Source organism: Manacus vitellinus, unplaced genomic scaffold (genome assembly GCF_001715985.3).
Source record: "Manacus vitellinus isolate BGI_N305 unplaced genomic scaffold, ASM171598v3 scaffold_2_pilon, whole genome shotgun sequence".
Taxonomy (NCBI): Eukaryota; Metazoa; Chordata; class Aves; order Passeriformes; family Pipridae; genus Manacus; species Manacus vitellinus.
The window spans coordinates 487,039-509,924 of record NW_021940208.1 but is presented as its reverse complement, the minus strand read 5'-3'; the positions used below and the strand labels follow the sequence as shown (position 1 = coordinate 509,924).

At 39.1% G+C, this 22,886-nt stretch overlaps 1 protein-coding gene across 1 annotated transcript in view; it reads left to right on the top strand.

Annotated features, from left to right (window-relative positions):
* Positions 1-22,886, top strand: part of TENM4 (teneurin transmembrane protein 4) — a 349,236-nt gene that overhangs the window by 125,742 nt on the left and 200,608 nt on the right. Inside the window, exons 3-5 of the mRNA XM_018071344.2 lie at positions 6,738-6,990; positions 12,126-12,224; positions 14,275-14,510. Coding sequence (XP_017926833.1) covers positions 6,738-6,990; positions 12,126-12,224; positions 14,275-14,510 — 588 coding nt within the window. The remainder of the gene's footprint in view (positions 1-6,737; positions 6,991-12,125; positions 12,225-14,274; positions 14,511-22,886) is intronic.

The following is a 22,886-nucleotide window of genomic DNA, read 5'->3' as shown; positions in this document are numbered from 1 at the left end:
AGCTCTTTACATCTATATGGGCAGTGTTCTTCTATTAAATAGTTTCCAATGCTAGTGGGATTTTTCTGAACGAAAGACTGCACCAACTTTGCAATGCGGGTGTGCATAGGAGGTTTTTCTCAGGCTTTAATCATCCATAGTAGGTTGCATGTTTATGCATACAGCATTATAAAGTACTGATGAGACACAAGGCTGTGAAGATTGGGATTCAAAGAGTTCAACTTCAAGAAGACTGAACCAGAATACTCTCTAGAACCAGGACATACACACTGATGATTCTAACTGCGTGAACTGGGGACTATGCTTTTCTCTGGTGAGAGTCCTTAATCAAACAGCAGCTCCCTAGTATTCTATTACTTAAATAGAGTGTAAAACATCAAGGTAGTTTTCCCGTTGTCGTTTTGTTACTTAATGGAGATTTTACTTCAGTTCTGTTTTCCTTTTATGTTTCAGTGTCATTTTGGGACTTAGCATTTTGAAAACCAGTGGCACAAGATGTTGCTACAGAAAAAGATGTATTTCACGGTATGGTGCAAACCTCTTGATGGTAGGAGAAGCTAGTATTAAGTCAAATTCAGTGGATAGACTTCTTGAGGGGAGATTCAGTCGCTCAAGTTGAAACACTGATTCTAGTTTTTAAGTGTTAGTGAGAGAAAACAGTCATCTCTGCTCAGATAAATCATCTGACTACTGAATGACCTGTCTCACTCCATCTCTATCACCATCCTGCACAATGGCTTCCTCATTGGAGTACCCAACTGTCCTGTGGAGACAGAGACTGTTGTCAGACATTCCTTGGAGGAGGAAATTCTCCACAGTTTGCAGAATATCAGTAACAGCGCTGAGATGGACCTTCTTGGTACAACAGAGGTGCCACTTTTGCACATTGCTTTGGCTCAGCCCGGATGTTACATATTCAGCTGGATTCTCTGCAAACAGGAGAAAAGCTGGGTCTGCAGTTGGTCCTGGCTGTCACCAGGAGCCACTAAGGTACCCTCCAAGCAGACAGGTCCTCCCATTCTGATTTTCCTCCTCATACTTTTCCATTATCTACCAAATTAGGGGTTAAATAGTCTGCTTGCTTTTCGTTTTTCAGATGCCATCAATGGCTTGTCATGTGTCAGATAGGGAACCTGTTTCTGGCAAGCAGTCTCACTTACAACAGCAAACTACCTGTGCTGCCTACAGAGGTGCTGGATAAGACCCAGTTCAGTCTTTCATAGTCCCCCTGACCTTAGGTGGCTCATCAGATTAATGAGTGAAGCCCCCCAGCTTCCATACCCAGTGGCACCCAACGGGGCAGGGTGATTTCAGCTGGCTGGTGGCGTGAGTGCTGTGAGTGTACATCTACAGCAGATTGAATTATGGTCCTGGATGGTCCTGGCTCTTAGCTGCTCTGTCAGTTGAATGCACAGTACATTATTTTAAAAAGATTGTGTCCTCTGCAAGGGGTGGCAGGATGGGGGGTGGGAGGGCGGGGGATTTTTGTGTGTTGGTACAAGCACAATTGCCCAAAGTCATACTGCCAGGTTAGTCATCACAGCTACTGTGGAGCTTGAGTTCAAGGGAGCACTGAGTGATTCATTCCACCTGGCACTGTGTACAGTGAGTAAAGAGAAATATTTGCTGTACCTAATCCAGACACCAGTCAGGCATCAGGCTGTCTGAATATGAGCAGACATACAAATGACAAATGTGTGGAGGAACAGGAGAAGCTGGGAAAAAAAATGAGAATGTATTTTTCACTCAGAGGTTAGCACATTTACCCTGAACACAATCCCAAAACCTAATGAATCAGAAAGCGTAATTGTTACATAGACTAATTTCAAAACAGAACTACTCATTAAAGATTAAGGGAGAGAAAAGGAACATGAGGTTCAGACCTTTTATTGAAATTTTTCCATATTAGCTCCTCCTTGGTAATTTTTTATGGTTCACATTTATTCAGTTCTTCATTCACAGGATTCTGTCAAGGCTCTCTAATGTGCACCAAGTACAAGCTTCATTAACTGTGTTATCTTTCAGCTGAGCTTTATCTGTGGTTACCAAGCCAGTGTTAATCAATGATATTTTAATGTTAAAAAACAAGGAAAAAAACACAAAAAAACCAAAACCAACAAACGACCAACAACAACAAAACAAACAAAAACAAACAAACAAACAAAAAAGGCAATTTGATTTCTATTGGTGTTTTTTTGCATTCAGATTTCCAAAGTTTCATTACATTTGAATACAGACATAATTTATATTAGACACACTTTAGATACCCATTAGAGAAAATGAGGCTTATGGGGCATTCATTAAGTTCTGGGATATTTAGACTTTCACAGTTGCCAGCCTATCTTCTAGAAATGTTGAACTTTATCTCTGGGATGCTCTTTCATTGGCACCTGGTGTCTAAGACTGGGAGGGCTCCTTTGCTATGGACAGTTCTCTTTTGCTGTCTCTTCAAGGTAAAAATCATCCTTAAACTGTGTTACTTGACTCTAAGAACTATTAGAAATTTGGATGGGTGGGATAGAGGTGTTTTACAAGGTGTTTGTTTTATTCCTTGGTATTTTGTTATTTTAACTGATCCTTCTGAATAACATATGCCAGGTTTTTCATTGGAACAACAAGTAGAGAGCAGATGATAAAGTCTGTGCCTTTCTAGAAAGCAAAGAGGAAAATGCCTAGAATGAAAATGTTGAAAATTAACTCTTTTGGAGTAAGCCAAGATAACTTAAAAATAGTCACAGTTAACCATCTCATACTTGGTTAAGAAAGGTCTTGGGGGGTCTTGTACAATCTGTGCAGTGGCCACGATGTCCTGCTCCTCTATAAAGTCTTCTGAATTCATGTGGTGCTGTTGTCCCAGTAAGGCTTTCTGGTAGATGTAGAAAGCTTTATCAGGCTTCCCCTGTGTCCTGCCTACAGGGTGGGATCTGTAAAAATTCAATCTGCCTAAGAAGATATAAATATGCAGTGTTCATATATAATATACAGCAGGATGATCAGAGCACCTTCCCAGTATATAAGATCCATGCACAGACATAGTGTAAAAGAGCCATTGCAGCCAGCATTAAGGTTCTTCTTCCTGTGGGGAAATATAACCACACAGTTTATATCACTCAAACATTGTGGATCTAGTTAATAATGTCAGAATCATAGAATCACAGGTTTGGGTTGGAAGGAACCTTGAAGATCATCCAGTCCTTACACTCCTGCCATGGGCAAGGACACCTTTCATTAGACCACATTGCTCGAAGCCCCATCCAACTTGACCTTGAACACTTCCAGGCATGGGACATCCACAGCTTCTCCAAGCATGTTCAAATAAGGAGACAGTTGAAATTTTAGGAAATCAAGAAAGAATTTGTTTTGTGGGCTTCCATTATCCTTTGCAAATCCCTTAGGATGTTTGGTGACCACAGAGAGTAACAACCTTAATAGGTCTTTTTGCATCAAAAAAAAATTCTGCACAGCTGCAGTAATTTTCCGTAGGAAGATTTCATAACTTGTACTTTTGTCTACACTTTTTTTCTAATGTCCCTTAACTTGAGAAGAAGGCAATAAAAAAGAGATTGTAAGGCTAATTCTAGTCTAGTCTATATTCTAGTCTAATACATCTTGACTAATTCTAGTCAAGATATATTAAATGCAGTAATGCTCAGACATGACATAAGTGTTAAGAATTTGTATATGAAAGAAATTAAAAACATTCTGGAAGGAAAAGCTACCTAAATGTCAGAAAAAAAGAAATACAAGCTATAAAATCCTGTGAAAAATCACATAGACTGAAGTAAGATACATGTGCTGTCTTTACTTAGCAAAGAAATCACAGAGGATATGCAAATAGGGAATGAAAATGGCACATTTTTACTTGATTCGAAAGCATTATCCATAATAGCATCTGCAATGTGTCTGCAATAATAGGGTGTAAATTGGAATTTACATAGCAGATCTTTGAAAGCAGGCTCTGACTCACAATGTGAAAATGGTGTCTCTAGTAAGCAAAGTCATCCAATGGCAGAAGAACTTCACAGAGCATCTTTTGCATATTCCAGGATCTACCCATTTACCCCCTTTCTTGATTGCACAGAGTATTCATCTCAGGTGTGTAATGACAACTTGAATGGCTGGTCTTGGAAACCTCTGGTATGTTACTCCTGAAAAGACAAGTCATTTTCTCTGGGCTGAATTATGTTCTTTTGAATGGTGATAGACTGACAACCCTAAAAGCTGGAAACCCTCTATTTATGTTCATCTCCCTCAGCCTGGATTTAATAAACTGTTCCTGTCTTGATTCCTGTCTCTTGAGTGGGAAAAGGGTCACTAATTTAACTGAGCCAGCAGCAGGATTTTTCCACTGTTCTTTTTATTACCTCCATGGCTTCAATTAAACACCAGTCCCCAGTAGTATCCAGTCCAAGGATGACTGGGCATCTTGATTCACATGGTTCTGCAGAGCTGAGATCAGATCTGGTTTAGTTCTGATATTTCTTGTCTATACTCATTACTCTTCCCTTTAATTTGCTGGCTGATGTGCAAAATTTGTCAGAGCTAGTGTTAATTCAGAGTCCAGGATGGCATTATTAGTTTTGATTGAGCTTTGCTAAGTCAGACTTTTGAATAGTTCTTTAGATTCCCATGAAGAACCTGTCTGTCCAAATATAAATGACCAGTATAGACCTCTTTTTTTGGGCCTGTTGTTTTCTGATAATACTGACATAAAATAGAGAAAACAGCACTTTTAAGGTATTTGTCTGACCTTTCTCAGGGTATAGGGTAAAATGGATTTAGACCCTAAAACCACTCAGTTCTCTCTATGGAATATATACTGCTGGTTCCATGTCTAACCTGACAAAGGCAGAGGTAAATACATGTTAAATCAGAAAAATGGCACCTTTGTAATTAACACTTGTTTTTTTGCTAGGCCACTGCAAGCACCCCTGAGGTTCTGGTGTCTTCAACCATAGTTAATAATGAGGTAGTCTGAATCAATACAGGTTGAGGAGGGAGAGGATGGCTGTGTCTCACAAATCTCCATATTTTATCTAATGTGTCTAACTATCTGAGAAGGTACAGAGATACTGTGAATGCTCTTTATGTTCCTCTCCCGAATCCAAGTTCTAATCCAAATTTCAAAAGTATCATTAAATGTTTGATACCATTCATTGTAATTTATGGCTGCATACAGTTAACTCAGTTCTGAGGGCTTTAATTAGAGAGTAAATGCATGTTAATTTTTCATGATACAGAAGTCTGTCTGGTAAGTATTAGATTGATAGGATAGACATGCTTTTAAGGTAAGGTATCACATAGGTATTGTGTATTACAGAATCACAGGGTCACAGAATGGGTAGACTTGGAAGGGACCACAGTGCATCATCTGGTCCAACCTTCCTTCTCCAGCAGGGTCATACTGGAGCACATGGCACAGAATTGCATCCAGAATATCTCCAGTGAGGGAGATTCCACAACCTCTTGGACATTATGTCCTAGTACGCGGTATTAATGACTTTTGAACATAAACCTACTGAAATCAGAGAGGTATATGTTTCCTGTATCCCATATGCAGTGTGGTGAACTGTCAATCTCCCTCCAGTTCCATCAAATAGTTTAGTGAAAAAAATCTTTTATGGTTAGTAAAAAAAAAAAGTAAAAATACAAATGTACTCAGCACTAGAGTGGTCTTTCCTAAGCCTTCCTCAATCTACCTGCCCCAGTCTCCTGGCTAAGAAATATTTCGAGTTTTGCTCAAAGTAGCCATATCTGATCTTTACGTCTTTCTTCACCATATGTTGTTTCATTTTTTCCTGACACCTTAGTTTTTATACCACATTCATTTTTAACTCAGTTTGAGTATGTCTCTAACAGTACAAACTATTGGATTTTGTTAAATTGTATAACCCTGACATGCTTTTATGGCTTTCCCTAAACTCAGTCTGTGATTAAATATATTCTCAGTCTTCTTGTTGACTTAACTATTGAAAGTTCTCAGGCAAAACAGGCAGAACAGACTTCTCTGGGAGCTGTATATCCATCATAAAATGTCTCTAATGTGTTATCTATCCAGACTGGTTGTATTTTTCATGCTTTATCACAAATCAGTGTCAGATAGATTGCAGTTTGCAACCTGCAGTTGTTCATTGGAGTTAACTTGGCTGTCAGGACGGCCTACCTGCAGTGCTTTAAACTTCCATAGGGTCCCCTGGTGGTCTAGTGGTTAGGATGCGGCGCTCTAACCGCCGCGGCCCAGGTTCGATTCCTGGTCAGGGGACTTCCCCGGGCACATGGAGCTCGTCAGCCCTGTAAGGCCATCCATCTAAGAGAAGGTCACTCTAAACAAACCTGCGTCCTGAGGACCTCGCTGCCACCGTCCAAGCTTGCTTGGCCCTGGCAGATGAACCTCAGGATTAAAGGGTGGGCTCAGTTCAGCACACGCTGTGTCTCACCTAAAAAATCCACTGCACAGGCTCGAAGGGTAAAGACCTTTCCCAAATCTTTGTTCGCAAAGACTGGCCGTGAAACTTTCATAGCTTTTGTGCATGAAACTGAACTATTTTTCTAGCTGGCTGAGGGATCAATGCTGTGTCATTAAAACATATGGAACAAGGCTGTGTTACCCTTTTGAGTTTGATTTAGGGTATATGGCATCCCAGCCTTCGTACTTTTTAGAAGTGCCTGCACATAAATGAATGCAGTATGGAACTACTCAAATCATGAACCTTAAAAGTATTTTACTTATGTTTTAGATCATCCTCCAAATCTTCAAAATCATTCAAGACTTAGAACTCCACCACCTCCAATATCACATGCTCACACTCCAAATCAGCATCATGCAGCCTCTATCAATTCCCTAAACAGAGGGAACTTCACTCCACGCAGCAACCCCAGCCCAGCTCCTACGGACCACTCTCTTTCTGGAGAACAACCAGCCACTACTCAAGAGCCAGCCCATGCTCAGGACAACTGGTTACTTAACAGTAACATCCCACTGGAGACAAGGTAGGTCACTTTCTTTAGTACTTAAAATGTTCTGACTGTGTGTGCTAAGGATGTTATGGAAAATACACACATCTGTAGAGCTAGCCTTCTAGTTTGTGAACTGGTGTTTGACTTATGTATTTTGAGTTGTATTTATTTTTCCTTGTGTCTTTTTATTTGGACTAGGAGAAGAGGAAATTGCTCTTCTTTCATAAACTAAAATATTGTCTTTAACAGCTGTTCATAAGGTTATTTTCCTCATTTAAAATTGGAATCAGGATCATAGATTAAAATGTTCTTTGTTTTCTTTCTTTTATTTTCCTTTAATGTCTTTTCTTCCTATGTGGTAGGATAAATCAATATCCTATTTAAAAACCTGAAATCAGTCAGTATATTGAAAAGATTTAGCTTTCTAGCTGTGCCTCGTCAAGCAGGTACTTTTGCAGTACATCATTCAGGAGAAGTTGATCTTGTTTTACCTAACGAGGAGAGGTCAGCTGCTGCATTTTATTGTCTTACAATATTGCTTCAGCAAGCAAGAAACACTGGATAGCAGGGCATCAGTCAGTTAATGGTGCTTCCATTTAGCTCTTAAGTTCTGTTCCACCTAAGCAGCACATGAAGGGTGTGATAAGGGTGCACTGAGTTATTCTAGTTCATAGCTTTGTTCGGGTTCTCTGTAAGTTCCGGAAAAAAGAGTTCCCATACTACCTCAACCTCATTCCTTCCATCTGGAAGTGCTGTCACACTTGTATTCTCCTGAGGTTTTGCTTCACCATTTCCTTCGCTACTGAGAAGCCAGTGGGGATGCTGCAGTCACGGTGCCTTTTTCTATCTGGAGAGGTCTTCCAAGCCTAAAACCTGGTGCATTTACTCAACTGGTTTTTTTCCTTCATTTGTCTAACCTTCTCAAACCAACAAGATTTTAGACAGCAAAAAACATACAGTAACTGAAAACTGAGACAGGGGCCAAATTTGTCCCATTGCTGCCTGTGGAAATTTCATTGAGAGCAGCAATAGCTGTGTCTGTATCCTGGGACAAATTGTACCCAGTTTTGCCAATTTCTGCTAAAAGAATGTTTTTAAAAATGAACACTTCTCAATCTTTTTGAGAATGAGCTATGTCTGCTGGCCCTCTGAAACTTCCAAAACAGACCTCAATATCACATTTTATGGCATTTAAAGATAATTAATTTCTCTGCGACTTCTTGATTAAGAATACTCAGCTAAGAACTGGATCCAAAAGATTAAGACAAAATTATAAGCAAGTAATGCAAGTGTGATTTGACAACAGTTTCAGTAATTATATTATGTTACTAATTCTCAAGCATATATACCCAAGCAGAGTTTTATGTGTTATTTCTTCTTAAAATTGTATTTTAAAAAAACTTAGGTGCCACTCCTGGAGCCCTTCTGGGATAATGCTCCTTAATTATGGTAGAAACCCTGTGCCTTTTTCTAAACTGGGTTGTAAATTCTTTGTAGAAGAGATAATACTGGTTTAGTACTGCAAAGACATCCTCACATCTGACTGCAATGTCTCAGCACCCACCACATTACAACTGAGAAGGAATGTCCTTGCTGCTGGATCAGTGGAGAAATGTCAGAAATAAAAACTCTTTGCTATAAATACAATATGTCCATTTGTCCAATTCTGGTGGCAATCAGAGAGTGCTAGAGAGACAACTCTACCACATCTTATGCAGGAGTTCACAGACAGAACAATTATCTGGCTAGTCCTACACTGTTCCTGTTAAATTGTAAATTAGTACATCCTTAAGGGCTGTCCTCATTTATTCTCTGTGAAATCATTGTGGGTGAAATTTATTCAAGATCTGAAGCAGACTGCTCTTTCTGCAGGTTGGATTGGTCCCCTTATTGCTGTCAGACTGGAAGCGCACTTTCTGCATCATTTAATGATTTCACTTGCATCACAGATCAGTGACATTTGTACTTGATCCCCAATCTAACCATTTTATTAATTTGGTAGAAAACAGGTTATTTCAAGACTGATGTTGAGGCTTTCAACACGTTGCTTGAAATGGCATAATTTTGCCCAGTGTTCCTTTAGACAACAAGTATTTTGGAAAATAATGTGTAATTTTATGCCAAATAGTAAATGATCATGACTGACTGTTTCTTCACTTATGCAGCATTAAGAAAATAAAATGTGTTATTATGGTGTCATAAAGCAAGGAGGCTGTGCTGCATAGATGAACAGTAAATCTGTGACTAATCTCCTCCACTCTGACAGTCTACTCTTCTGACATGCAGAGGTCTTCCATTTCTCTCAATGGGAATTCTGTAGGCATAAAAGACCAAGCTTCAGAGCTGGTTAGCGGACTCAGATGTCCAATTCCACCTCTTCCATGAAGCTGATCTGCCCCACTACAAAGATTTTTAGAACTAAAAAAAAAAAGACCATCACCTAAGAGAATAAAATACTTAGTATGTAAAAATATAAATCCTGGCCCAGAGACATTAATCCAAGAATTAAGGCTTTTGAAGTTAGGAGATTATAGTAATCTCATGTCGAAAATGGAATTGTATTTCTGTTGAATATCCGTTGGTTTTTTTTTAATTCCATATTGGTCAACAGAGAGAGAGAAAACATGAAGAAAAAGCTGCATCTTTTAAACAGAGATTGTCACAGGCTGTGAAACTTGCCTGCACTTACAGACTTTAAGCAGCCCAGAGTTTGAAGAGACTTGATTTTGACTGCCATGGACTTCAGGCAGTATTCAGAACTGGGAATTTAGAATGGTTTGTCACTGCCTGGAAATTTCCATACTGTAATGCAAAGGCAAGCAGAGATGTGTAGCACAAGTATTCAACTGACAGGATAAGCATATCTGAGATTTTATATGTTGCAAGAGGAAGAGCCCCTCCTCTTCTCTCCCTCCTTTTCATTAGTTTCCCTTTACTCCCTTTTCTCTGTTTCTCCTTTCTCCTCTTTCTTTTCCTGTCTGCTCCCTTTTTTGTTGCTTTAAAAGCCATGTATTATCAAGGTTGTGGTGAGAAGATCTTTGCTCAGCAGTCACTCCTGACAGGTAAGTCGGTTCCCCCCATATTTATTCCTCAGTCTTCTTTTTCCTGTGGCCTCCTTTCTGTTCCTTTACCTTTGACCATGTGGGAACAAATAAATGCCAACTAGGTGAACGTTTAGTTGACAAACCAGCAGTTTTCAGGAGACTTCCATTCCCAGGAAATTTTGTGTGGTAATATGTAAGGTCAGATTTCTGCCACCACAACTCCTAATGAGAAAGGAGAGTGTTTTGTAACTAGCCAGCGATTCACAGGTGATCTCCAAGGGAGCAGACCCTGTCCAGCCTTCAGTGAGGAGGACAGTCATGCATCAGTCACCTTGGTGACCCAGCGACCTCTCTGTTACAGATGCATACATTATGAGATTATATAACCCTCCCCTCTTCTGTTTTATTGACAATCCACAACTGAAATTCATGGAACCAATTTGACATGGATTTTAACTACTGATGAACTTTTATTGATTGGTGTGTTGCTAGAAGCCTTGCCTCTTACTCATTAAATGCTCAGTGCATGCACATATGTTGCTTCTTTTTGCATTGAACTCAACATCCAGCCTTTCCTGCATTCCCAGGGAATGTGAGGAAGCCGCGAACACTTGGGGATGGATGGATGTCTCAAGTGCTATGGCACACAGCTCATGCATGTTGATCCACTTTACTCCAAAGCTATGAATAGGAGTCACTTCACTTTTATTTAGATAAAGGAGTAGATCTGTACTGTCAAAGCAGCCTGGAGGCCTCCAAAAGCGGGGAGTTGAGCTAAATGAGTGCTGGCATTAAGCAGCAGGAAGAGGAGGGATTAGAAATGAAAATTAAAGTTCAGGACATTTTAGAAGAGACAGTATCAAGGTTTGTATAATGTGACAGGACTGGTTTCTCATGGTTTAGCACGTTATCCTGAATCCAGTTTCTCTGACAGAGGAATTCTTGTTTATGTCAGTTACATCCTCTAAGCTCTTAATTCTGTGTAAGTGATAAAGTGTCACAATGCTATTATGTTTGGTTTGTTGTTTCTTTTTTCTAGTTTTGGCCAGGAGATTTATTCACATTCAGGTTTAGATTCAGTTTTGATGCTAAAGCAGACATGGGCAAAATCAGGACTGTTTTTTTTTAAAAAAAAACATGGGAAGAATGTTCTTTTGCCAGGTCCTGAGAAACAAGCCTGAAGGTGAGAAAGACACAGTCTGTTCCCAGCTGTGCCTCTGACTTAATTCTTTATGTTATACTTTTCTCCTCAAAAAGTACAAAACAGTTCACCATTTATAGGTTAAAATGTGATTCATGCTGGGGAGGACAGATACTGCAAAGTACCACTATTGTGTGCAAGGTCAATCCCAGGGATTTTCATGTGCAGGCATGAAATAAGCAAGGTATCTTGCTTATTGCCTGTTTATAGCCAGATTATAGCCAATACTCTCGTATTGGAATTTGGGTTACAACTTAACCTGTTTCTAGCTTCTATCTGCTTATCACTGAGAGACTTTCCTTGGAATACTCATATTGAGCAAAACTTGCATTTTGAGACTTCTAAATAGGAAGTTATTGCTCCACAAAGGAAAAGAAATTAATCAAATTGGTAACTAAAATGTTCTTCAAATCCAAAACTGAAACTAAAGCAAAGGAGTGGCAGATTTTTGCTAGAAATCCATAAGAATGTTAGATGCAAGTGTGCTACCAAAGTATTGGCCCAAGTGGGATATAGATACTGTGCTGTACCTTTTCAGAGTAACACTAATATAGATGGAAGAGTTTAACCAGATTACAACTGTGCTGGATTGAAACCTACTCCTTTGAATCCAGCAGTTCCGAAGGTTTCACATGTCACTGGCAATAAATAATGTGAAATGAGCAAAAACATCAACTTTTTTTTATACATGCACATGGGCGTGTGTGCTTATATGTGTGTATATGCATATATATAGTGTATATATAAAGAAGTGAACATTCTTAAAAGCTATATATGTATATGTGTAGCCTCTTATACATATAAATATATGGTCCATCATTCTAATTCCATTCACAACTGCACTATAACCATTGTGGTTTATAAAATCACACTTCATATATGCATGACTCACTGGCTTCATTCATGTTTCCATATGTATGTAGAAACATAGCAAAGCAGACATTCCTAGAGACATTGCAGGACAACCTCATTGAGATGGACATTCTCACCTCCTCCCGACATGACGGTGCTTACAATGATGGGTATGTGACACTTACGTGGTCTTCCTGTTTACTGTACAGTCATTATGATCCTTGCATGAAAGCATTTGGTCATATCAGTGATGTTTAAAGGCAACACCACTGCTGCCCTCTTCCAAGATGGCTTTGAAAAAATGAAGTTCTGGGGCTTGGAGCATTGTGTCCTGTACATATTAATGGCAGACTCATTAATATGCTGGTGAGCCACAGCATGCCATTTGCTTTTTCTTCCCTTGTTGTTTTGAAAGTCATTTCATTAGTAAGAAGTACCTACAGCAATTTCAAGTCCCATATTAACTAAGATTAATTTAATTTTCATAAAAATCTTAAACCATTCTGATATTTCATTATTAAACTGATGTCTTCCACATACCTTATCTGACAAGTGCCTGCTAGTGGTTTATGTAAGCCAAGCCTTTGAGTTTGACTTACCCACCCATTCTGGCATCTCCACTTAACTTTTGATCACTTGACTTTTAAGTTATAATCAGCTTTTAACTTGATACTTAGTGCCGAAACTGTTGAACCTTGTGTTGGCAGTTTCTAATTTGCTAGCCATTATTTACAGATCTTTTTGGTGCACTTGAACACTGCAGGTACCTCTTTGCTCAGAACAGATACATTTCTGTCTAAAATACTTTTCAAAACACAGGATAGTATCTGACTTATTGTAAAAATCAATGTTTTTATGTAGAGCATTAGTAGAAATAAAGGATCTTTCTCTAATGCTCAGCAGTCATGCTTAGAGTAACAATAAAACCATGGCTGTAGTACTGCAAACATCTATTTTGGAGAATTATGTTTTGCTTTTTACTGCACAAACTAGTGGCTTTTCTGCATGGTGATGTTTCTGTATGTGACATTTCCCGCTGTGACTGCACAAGTGACTTCATGGGGAAAACAGAGTCACATCTTCATCTGGTATTAGCCACTGGCTTGACTGACTCTCAAGGATCCATGCTGATTGCATTTGCTCTGGCTGCAAATCTGGCCCCATAAACCATGGCAGAATGTGCAAAGTGCATTGGGGCTGTTTTTCAGTCCTCACAAGCTGCATTTTTGTTTTACATCAGCATGGTGATAGATGAGTCAGATCCGTTTCCCAGGTTTCATTCCCAGAATTTGAATACCTTGTACATCACGATGTCCCACCAAAATCAGGTTTTTCATTTAGGATTCCTGTGGACAGAACTCCCACTGGGACATATCATTTCAAGAACTCATGAACTTCAGTGTGTTCTTTTTATGCTGACTTTCATGAGTCTCGCATGAGGTGCTCATAGGCTGGCGCTCAGGCTGCATTTGTCATAATGGGCAAAATACGGTGCCTCCCAATGTCACTGGACAGGAAATGCTGTTGTCTTTGACAGTAATTCACACTTTTTTAAAGGTAGGCATCAAACTAAGGTGCTCTGGACTGCTTTCTGGAAGCAGGTGCCTCTCCCCACTAGCGATATACAGGACTCTGATGCTTTTAACCATGCCATTGTCCAGTACTTAAATTTGCTGTGTGGGGACAGTGTGAATATTCCCCTCTGTGACAATTTGGGTGCTCTGGAATGGCTTAAGCTCTCTTTCCCCATCTCCGTTCACCGATGCCACACAAAAAACGCTCTCATGCAGTGATCAGTGAATAGATAAATGCCCCCCTCTTTAATCTGACCTACACTCCTTTTCAGCCTCTGTAGGGCATTTCTGTGGGAGTGTGAGCAGGCTCCCAGTTCTGCCCGTGCCACCAGTCTGTCGTAGCTGTGCTTGGGATATTCATCTCACTCTAATGCCAGCTCTTCCACAGAGGGGACTCCTGCCCTTGAAGAGTTCTCTGTGGCATTGTTGGCACTGTGATTTTTTGTTTGGTTTTGATTTCCTTTACTCTTTGTGACTTGCCTTTGATTTTTATTCTTCTCTTTTGTGCATGCCGTTCATGTCCGTAGCCAGCATTTTGTGAAGCTGCTTTCCTCGTCCTGGCAGTAGTCGCCATTCTCCCACCCCACGTCTCCCTTGGCATCGATTTGTCTGAGGAGTCACTTGCTGTTGGTCTTTCTTCCCTCAGGCACTTCCTGTTCAAACCTGGAGGCACTTCTCCCCTTTTTTGTACAACATCGCCGGGATATCCCCTGACGTCCAGCACTGTGTACTCACCTCCCCCTAGACCCCTTCCCAGAAGTACCTTTTCTAGGCCTGCCTTTAACCTGAAGAAACCCTATAAGTACTGTAACTGGAAATGTGCTGCTCTGAGTGCTATTGTCATCTCAGTCACGCTGGTGATCCTGCTGGCCTATTTCATAGGTAAGCTCGTTTCTGTTTGTTTTTCTTCTTTTTATTTCATTTCTCTACAAACCTCCCATGGTGCTAATGTTTGGGAAGCAAAGGATCAAGACTGTGGTACAGAGTGGTAGGGAAATAAAGCCTCTGTTGACTTAATTGTGGTTGCAGTGTTATGCAGTGTTATGGTAGGAAGCTTAACATATGTCATAGAGCCAGAAGAGCTTAGTAAAACGTGAGTCATATGTTGTGCTCCCTTCAGTGTCATGGACTGTTTACATCCTGCAGAGGAAAGTGTACCTGGAGTGAGACAAACCCACCAGGTTTTCTCTAAGCAGCCCATTAAAACAGATGGTGAAGTCTGTGTCCCAGTCACATCCACGTCCATGGGAGTTGACCTTGATGGGACAGGGTCAGAACCAAGATTCTGATCCACAAAAATGTGTTTTAATTCTATCATTTGGTGACACATCCATTTTAGTGACATTTAAGCAATTATACTGGAGTTCACAGGATGACCAGGAGGATGAAGAAGGACTGGGTTTACATTGTGGTTCAACAGAGGCTGTTTAGAATAGGGGAAGAAGGTGAAATTTGCTTCTCAGGTGGAGAGGCAGTGGATTTTTCTTGCACTGTGCATGATCTGAACTTCTTTTGTTTGTGAGGCTTGTCAGTGTTCATTGAAAAACAGCATTCTTTCTGTATGTTGCAAAAGTAGTTGAACTACTAGAAGTGAGAATTGTATTTTTAAGCCCATAAAGTTGTAGTGTTAGCATTACTTTTTCTTCAGTCAGATGTGATATTTGTGTTATAAATGTCTTACAAAAGTCCATTCCTAGACTTCTATGTTAAACTGTCAGCGGTGCAAGCTCTAGTTGTCAGACGCTTTTAGATATGATCATGGGTAAAAAAGCCCTTTTCTCATGGCACAAATGAGTCTTTTTGATTTCACTGTGACTTCCTGTACACTAATGATCTATAAAAGGTTGTGGTTAGAGTTACAAATCTTAGTCTGGATTGAAAGATTTTTGCTTTTATTTCACGTGAGTATAATTAGCACTACCACAAAGGATTGCTTTTACTGTGTTCCTTTTATGTACACTTCTTTAATGACTGATACTTTTCCACTTCTGCCTTGCTCATACTCTGGTCACTTTTATGTCTCCTGTAAGAGGAGCAGGAATGATTAATTAACCAACATTAAATCAGCAGCAGTTTGATGAAATATGCAGTCAGTTTTCATCATTTGCTATGTACATTTGGACTCACCTTTCTCATTTGTCTGGTATTCTCCTTATGCCCTGAACATGGTTCCTTTGGACATTATCTCAGTGTGTCAGAGGAGAATCATTATAACTCAGCATAGAGGTGCCTGTAAAAATTCTGAAGGAGGATGTGTGTGTTATTTGATAGATTGAGAAGAGTTGGGTTTGCCACTCGTTATTCTTGAACTCAGCTCCCTTTTTCAGTGTTCTCAAAAGATCACGCTCCTGCTTAAAATCACAGTTAGTGTTGTTAAAAGGTAGGTCCACTGAGTGCCCTCCCATCCTTTTTTTGTCTCCATTCAGATGAATTCTGTGGCATTCACTAGACTCCATGGATGGCTGGCAAGGTGCCAGAAATGTTTATCAGGTTGAACCGCTGTAATTATGGGTCATAATTACTAATTTCTAAAGGAACTATCAATTATTAAAAATCAAATTCAATGGTTCAGTTCAGCATAAACATATTTAGCAAAGATTGTCTCTACCAAACCCAGTGTTCTAATCAACAAGCAAAAAGGCAGATATTTAATTAGATTTTGATGAAAAATTGTGTTTAATTTCAAGTATAATCAATTATTAATTACTGTAATGAGTGACTCTGGCGGGGTTTACTAATTAACTCATTTAAAAATTATGAATAACCTTTTCATTTGTAATTATTTTTTACATCCTGTCAAGTTGCAGATGAGATTTGTATCACCTAACCCAAAAGAAAAAAAATTAATCAGGGAGTCAAAATGTTTGTACTTTCACTAAGTTAAGCTGAGACATTTTGCATTCTGGTATAAACTGTGCAGTTCTTAAGAGGACCTTGTTTATTCTTCTAAATAGCCTGATCTGTTTCCAAAACAAATTGCTCTTTTTCTCCAGTTTTATGTTTTTCCCCCCCTATATTTGCATAGTTGCATTTTCTTACAGATGCTATTTCTCATGTAAGCAGTATCTTGCTCTCTTTGATGTCATGGGGACAATGCGAATGGTAAGATATAACTTAATCATGAATATAAGGTCTAATCTATATAACAGCTCATGAGTGTTGGGAACTTTAATACTTTCTGTCTGCTCTTGTTAGTTAAAACAACCACAGAAATTATCTTTTTAATGACCATTTTCATCCTCCAGAGCGAACTGAGGTCATTGGAAAGGCTCCCATTTAAGTGGGATCAAGCCCCATGGCAGCGGCTTGGCATGTAATCTAATTATTTGTACACTGATTGGTTAATGGCAATCCTTCAGAATAGTATCTAGGCCTTAAGAATGTTCCTCACAGCATCAGACACATCACCATCCTCTGTTTAAATATTAGAATATTGCACTAATATTAGAATATGAGAATATTAGAATACTGCATTAAAATAATAGCACATTGCAGACCTTACCTTCCTGCAGAAGTGTGTGGAGCTACAAATATCAAGAGATACATGAGAGACTCTGCTGTGGGCAGTACTTTTTGTGTGACAGGTGCTCAGACACAACTGTGGTGGGCAACTGTCTGGGGCAGGCAGAGCCATATGGAAACAACAAGGCATTGTGTCCTTTCTGAAGTTCTTTGCTAAAGCCAGTTCAGTTTTGAAATTCATCTGGAGCACTTACTAAATCATTTGTTTGAGGCTAAAAGGCAGAGTTTCTACTATTTTATGTAAGTCTTTATGGTATTTAGCAGTCTGAGGTGCATTTATCTCACTGAGCTGTTTCAAAGAAGAGGAGAGGAGGCATTAGTAGACGTCCATGACAGCTGAATGTCTGGTATCATGTGTCCACACTGTGATCAAGCTGAAGGTTTTACAGGGCTGAGTAAGTCACTGGTCTAGAGAGATAATGACAAACAAAATATAACAGGGTGTATTAAACATCAGAAGCTGTTTTTTATTTGAATTAAACAGCTTTTGATTGACTTGTTGCCACCTTTTCAAATATTCAGACACCACAGTGAGGTGGTGGCAACAATGCCTGTCAGTGTTTTGTGCACACATGGCTTATGCAAATCTCAGCAGAAGCTTGTCTTGTGGTGTGAGAGCACTGAAGAGAAAAACAGGGGTAGATCAGGGCTGTAACATTAAAATGATGGAACCATTGAAATCAAAAGCCTCTTTGAGCAGCTTGTAACTGCCCTGCTATTCTAGGAGGTCATGAAGAGACATCACTTTAAAATTAAATCCCCTGTTTTAGGACTGTCCATTCAATAGACACCTAAAAAAGGAAAATTTTCATGGCTGTTGCTGGGATGTGACGGGGTCCATATACCATTAAGCTCTGCCTTGGAGGGCTAATTTCTAGCAAGATTATGGCAGAGCTAATACCGTGAGGTATGTTGCTATCCAAATACTTTTCCAGCAGTTTCTGTATCTGGTAGATGCCAGACCTGCTAGCAGAGCATTGTGAAGAGTCTCTGACATTGCTGTACTGTTTGGGAGGAAGATTTCTGAGTTTAGAAACAGAAAAGACCTGTTTATTTGTCCAGATCTCCATGCCCAGCAGCTGTTTGGCTAGATCCATGGAACAGTTTCTAAATGAATTAGTGATGGAGAATAGTTTCTGCCTGCTTAAACAAGAGGTATTATCCTCTGCCTGATATATATTCCAGACTAGATGGAAGTACAATTTGACGTAGTTAGGCACTTGCAATTTTCCTGTACTTAAGCATGTGCTGCGGTCGCATTGCATGAACAGCAAGAAAGATGGGCATTTGATTTAGATTAAAGTTAGGGCTGGAAAACATATTATGAAGCCAAAACAGCCATTCCTTTTTATTGGAGTCAGAGCTCTCTACTTTTCAGTTCTGTGTTCATTTGAACTCTGTACAGATGCAGCTTCACTTAAAGAACAGTGTTTCTTGCTGCAGGCAAAAGGCTTTGACAGTGAAAGTGTGTTAGGACTATGATGTGTTTATAAAGTGTCTTTTGTTTTATTGTCTAAGAATCACCCTGAAAGCTAATTTTAGCTCAGTTTGTCCATGATTCTTTGATGCTATGGAGAAAACACAATTTGAAGCAGTTCTCCAAAGCTCTTAACAATCTAACTAGTTAGCTATGATGTATAGTATACTAATTACCATGGTGTTTACATGCCACTAGAGATCCATAGGAAAAGTTAATTATTAAACCTGATCCATATCTATAGATCCTACATTTATACCTTCATATTAAGATTTTTATTCATATTAAAATATAAACCAATTTATTACCCTGCCAACAAACTTCTTTCACTTTCTGCTTTAATATTTCTTTCCTGATCCCAGATTAAGTTCTATTTTGCTACTCTTGATGTTTGTTCTTTTGATTTACAAGGATTGTAAATGAAAATTTTTGAATGTTTTCTATTTCTGTCTTGTTTTAGATAAAAGGCAGAAATGGAAGCTAAGCAATCTGTTCTAGCATCTAGCAAAGCCTTTATGTTAACAGGAGCTTTGTGGACTTTTCTTGGTTCTTTCACATCTTCACAAAATCACTGTGATAAGCTCATGTAGTAACTGTGGGTCTCATTTACTTAATTTTATCCTTAATCTATAAAAATGCCAGATCCAGTCTGAAAGATGCTGTAGTATTATCAGTAATATATTTTCTGTACTATAGAAGTTTGTGAAACATAACCATTTCAGGACATTGGTTGAAAGGGACCCAGCACTACCATTTTTATCATTTATAGTAGAACTTGAATATGTGGGGTTTATTAAACCCCACATTTTTATTAAAACTGGCTCTTTTTGTACAAAATGCAGACATGATTAGTGCCACTCCATCACTAAGTGGTACAGCTTAAATGACATCTGGCTCTTCCTTTCATACACCATGGCATTTGAGAAATACGGACCATATTCTTCTTGTGCACATGCTCCTCTTGAACTGTAGCAACTCCATTTCCTTTAGCACTGATTCCAACGCATTCAGAGTCAGTGGCATTGCACCCAGTGCCTGCAACAGGAGCTGGAATAACCCTGGAAGAGTCTGCATGTATTTTTGTATATTCTTGGTTCTGGAGATTGACCTGACTAAAGACAGAATATAAATCTGTATATATGTTGATCCTTCAATCCAGTCTTGAATGATCGCTTTTGTTGTTGAGCTCCAAATTTTTCCACTGTAAATTATCTCAGGAGGGCTAAGACATGAAAATAGTCTCAACCTCATGGAGAGATGCCATCAACCTGATGTGTGATCAAACCTCTGTGTGATCATTCAAAAGTGCATGGAGTTGCAGAAATCTTTTTGCATCTTTTGTTCTGTAGCAGAGAGATGGGAAGATCACAGAGCTCTGTGTTAGCCTTAGTCACACCACTATGGTAGAGAACCAGTGAGGGCAGCTGCTGTGTGTAAAGCCTACAAGAGGCTGGTGAGTAGCAGTGAGCTCAGGAAAGCTGCCTGCGGGAATCTGGCAAAAGAGACTTTACTGGGCCAGATCCATAATGAAATAGTGACTCACTGAAATGCTTCAGCTCCATCACTTTACTAAAATTCCCCCATCTCCCTCTCCACATGCATGCACACAAAGAAGGTAACCACCAGAGGAATGAGGAAGACACAAAATGAAATTAATGGCTTTAAACTGAAAGAGACTAGGTTTAGATTAGATATTGGGAAGAAATTCTTCACTGTGAGAGTGGCGAGGCACTGGCACAGGTTGCCCAGAGAAGGGGAGGCTGCCCCATCTCTGGGAAGTATTCAAGACCAGGTTGGATGGGGCTTGGGGCAGTCTCTTTTAGTGGAAGGTGCCCTTGCCCATGGGTTGGAACTAGATGACCTTTAAGGTCCCTTCCAACCCAAACCATTCAAGGATTCTATGAAAATTAAAACCATGATGGCATATATTCAGTCTTGTATTTCCCCCTGTTTTGTTGTCTTTTGTTCCAGCTTTAAGTGCATGGTGGTATGAATTATAACTCAGATCTTTTATTTTTCCTCACCTGCAAAGTCAGCAAGAGCTCTTTGATTATTAGGGAATTGGGTGCATCTTTTTTTTCTTTGAATTTTCCATTGTATGTTTGGATAGCAGATACTGTTGGCTTTATAATTTAGAGTAAAGGAAGTACAAGTGATTTATCCTCATCTTTAAAAAGAGGTGATAAAGGTACAAGATCCCACTTTAAAGCTATTCTTGTGAAGATCAATTCATTCAGGGGGGTGTTAAAACCTCGCCATAGAAACTCCATTAAAGAACATTCACTGTTTCAATCTAAGATTTGTAACCTGACATTAAAAGTGTTGTGATTGGAGAAATACACCATGATGTAGATGCTATTGAAAGAATCACAGAATTATTTTGATTGGATAAAACCTCTAAGAACATTGTGTCCAACCTTTGATGGAACATGACCATGTCAACTAAACTGTAGCACAAAGTGCTGCATCCAGTTTCTTGAACGCCTCCAGGGATGGTGACTCCACCATGTCCCTGAGCAGTCTATTCCAGTGCTTAACAACCCTTTCCATGAAGAAATTCTTCCTAATGTCCCACCTGAACCTCTCCTGGCACAGCTTGAGGCGGTGTCCTCTTGTCCTGTCATGAGTTGCCTGGGGGAAGAGGCTGACCCCCACCGTGCTACAGTGTCCTTTCAGATAGTTGCAGAGAGTGATAAGATCTCCCCTGAGCCTTCTTTTCTCCAGGGTAGACAACCTCAGCTCCCTCAATTGCTCCTCATAGGCATATTAATATTGGGAAGTATTAAAATGTAGGTATTCCATTTGATGACAATGTGTTCTGAACTTGGCGGCAAAATTCCTGCTTTGCAAAGTGGTTAGTACTTCTTCAAAGTCAACAGTTATAAAGATCCTGGTCAAATCTGCATCTTTTATCAACTAATTAAGTGCTTATTGGAGACAGGAAGAATTATGAGGATTCCCATAATTTTCATTTTAAATTCTTTTCTCAATTTTCAGTGTTAAAATCCATAAGCACTCTCACATCATGTAGGCTGACCTCTTCAGACATTGAAGGCTAGCAAACTCCAGCCACTTTACCATCTTTACACAGTAAGCCGCATACCTACTTCAGTTTTTTCCCAACTTATATGTATAAGGATCTCATTAGCTCTTTTTGGCTATAAAAATTACATTAAAATATTGTTATACAGCATTCTTGTACTTGCTCCTTAAGTAATTTTCACTCTCTGCTTTTCAGTTGCCAATGTCCCATTTCACAGACACAATTTGCTATCCATTATCTGAAGCATGTAAGGTGGCCTCTGACACTTTTTGTTTGAATCATTCAAATTTAGAAACTGCCCAGCTCTTCTATTTATCTGTTCTGTCCTCATCATTGTATTTGTCACTTGAATAGTGTTTGAGTCATCTACATGTTTAGTGATCCATGATTTTATATTTGCTTATGTAACACTGATATAAACAATGAATAATTTCAGGTTGACTGTCAGTTGTTGAATTTCACAAGAAATTGTAACATATGATGGTTATTCACCAGCAATGATAATACTAAGGTCTTTCAGTTAGTTTTAAAATACATGTATAAATTGCTCTTTACCATTGGAAAGTGCTTGTTTCATAAGTCAAATGAAATTAAATCAAATGTCTTACTAACCTGTAATCTTGTAAAAAAATTAGTGACTGTTTTTCAAGATCTGTTTTTCAGAAAAGCAATACTGTTGGCCTGAGCTACCACATTCATGTTCTTCATTCTGTATCAGTTTAATTCTGTGTTATGTTTTCCATTATTTTGTCTGTAATAGAGGTCAGACTGCCCAATCCAAGTGACTTGCATCCTCTTCTTTTCCCTTCTTAAATATTTGTACAGCATCAACCCTGGTAGCTGGTTCAGTATTAATCAGTGAGTCAGATTCCTCTTCTGCTGTATCATTTACTGGGTAAAAGTTAAATGAGGCTGCAGATTTAAAAATGTTTGTCCTTGAATAGATGTAGTTTAATATAATTCCTGGTTATTAATAGACTGGAAAAAAACTTATTTCCTGTGAATTAATTGCATTATTGTAGTTATTTTAAATAACTTGAACTAAAATTCTTACTGAACACTTCAACCTTTATTATAACATTATTAACAATTTCCCCATCTCCATCAAGTAAATAGTTATATCGTTGATCAGTTTGCTAGGTTTCAGTACACTTAAAAAAGTGTTCTATTGTTCTTTTTTTAATTCCAAGCCATTTATTTTTTCTTCATGTCCTCA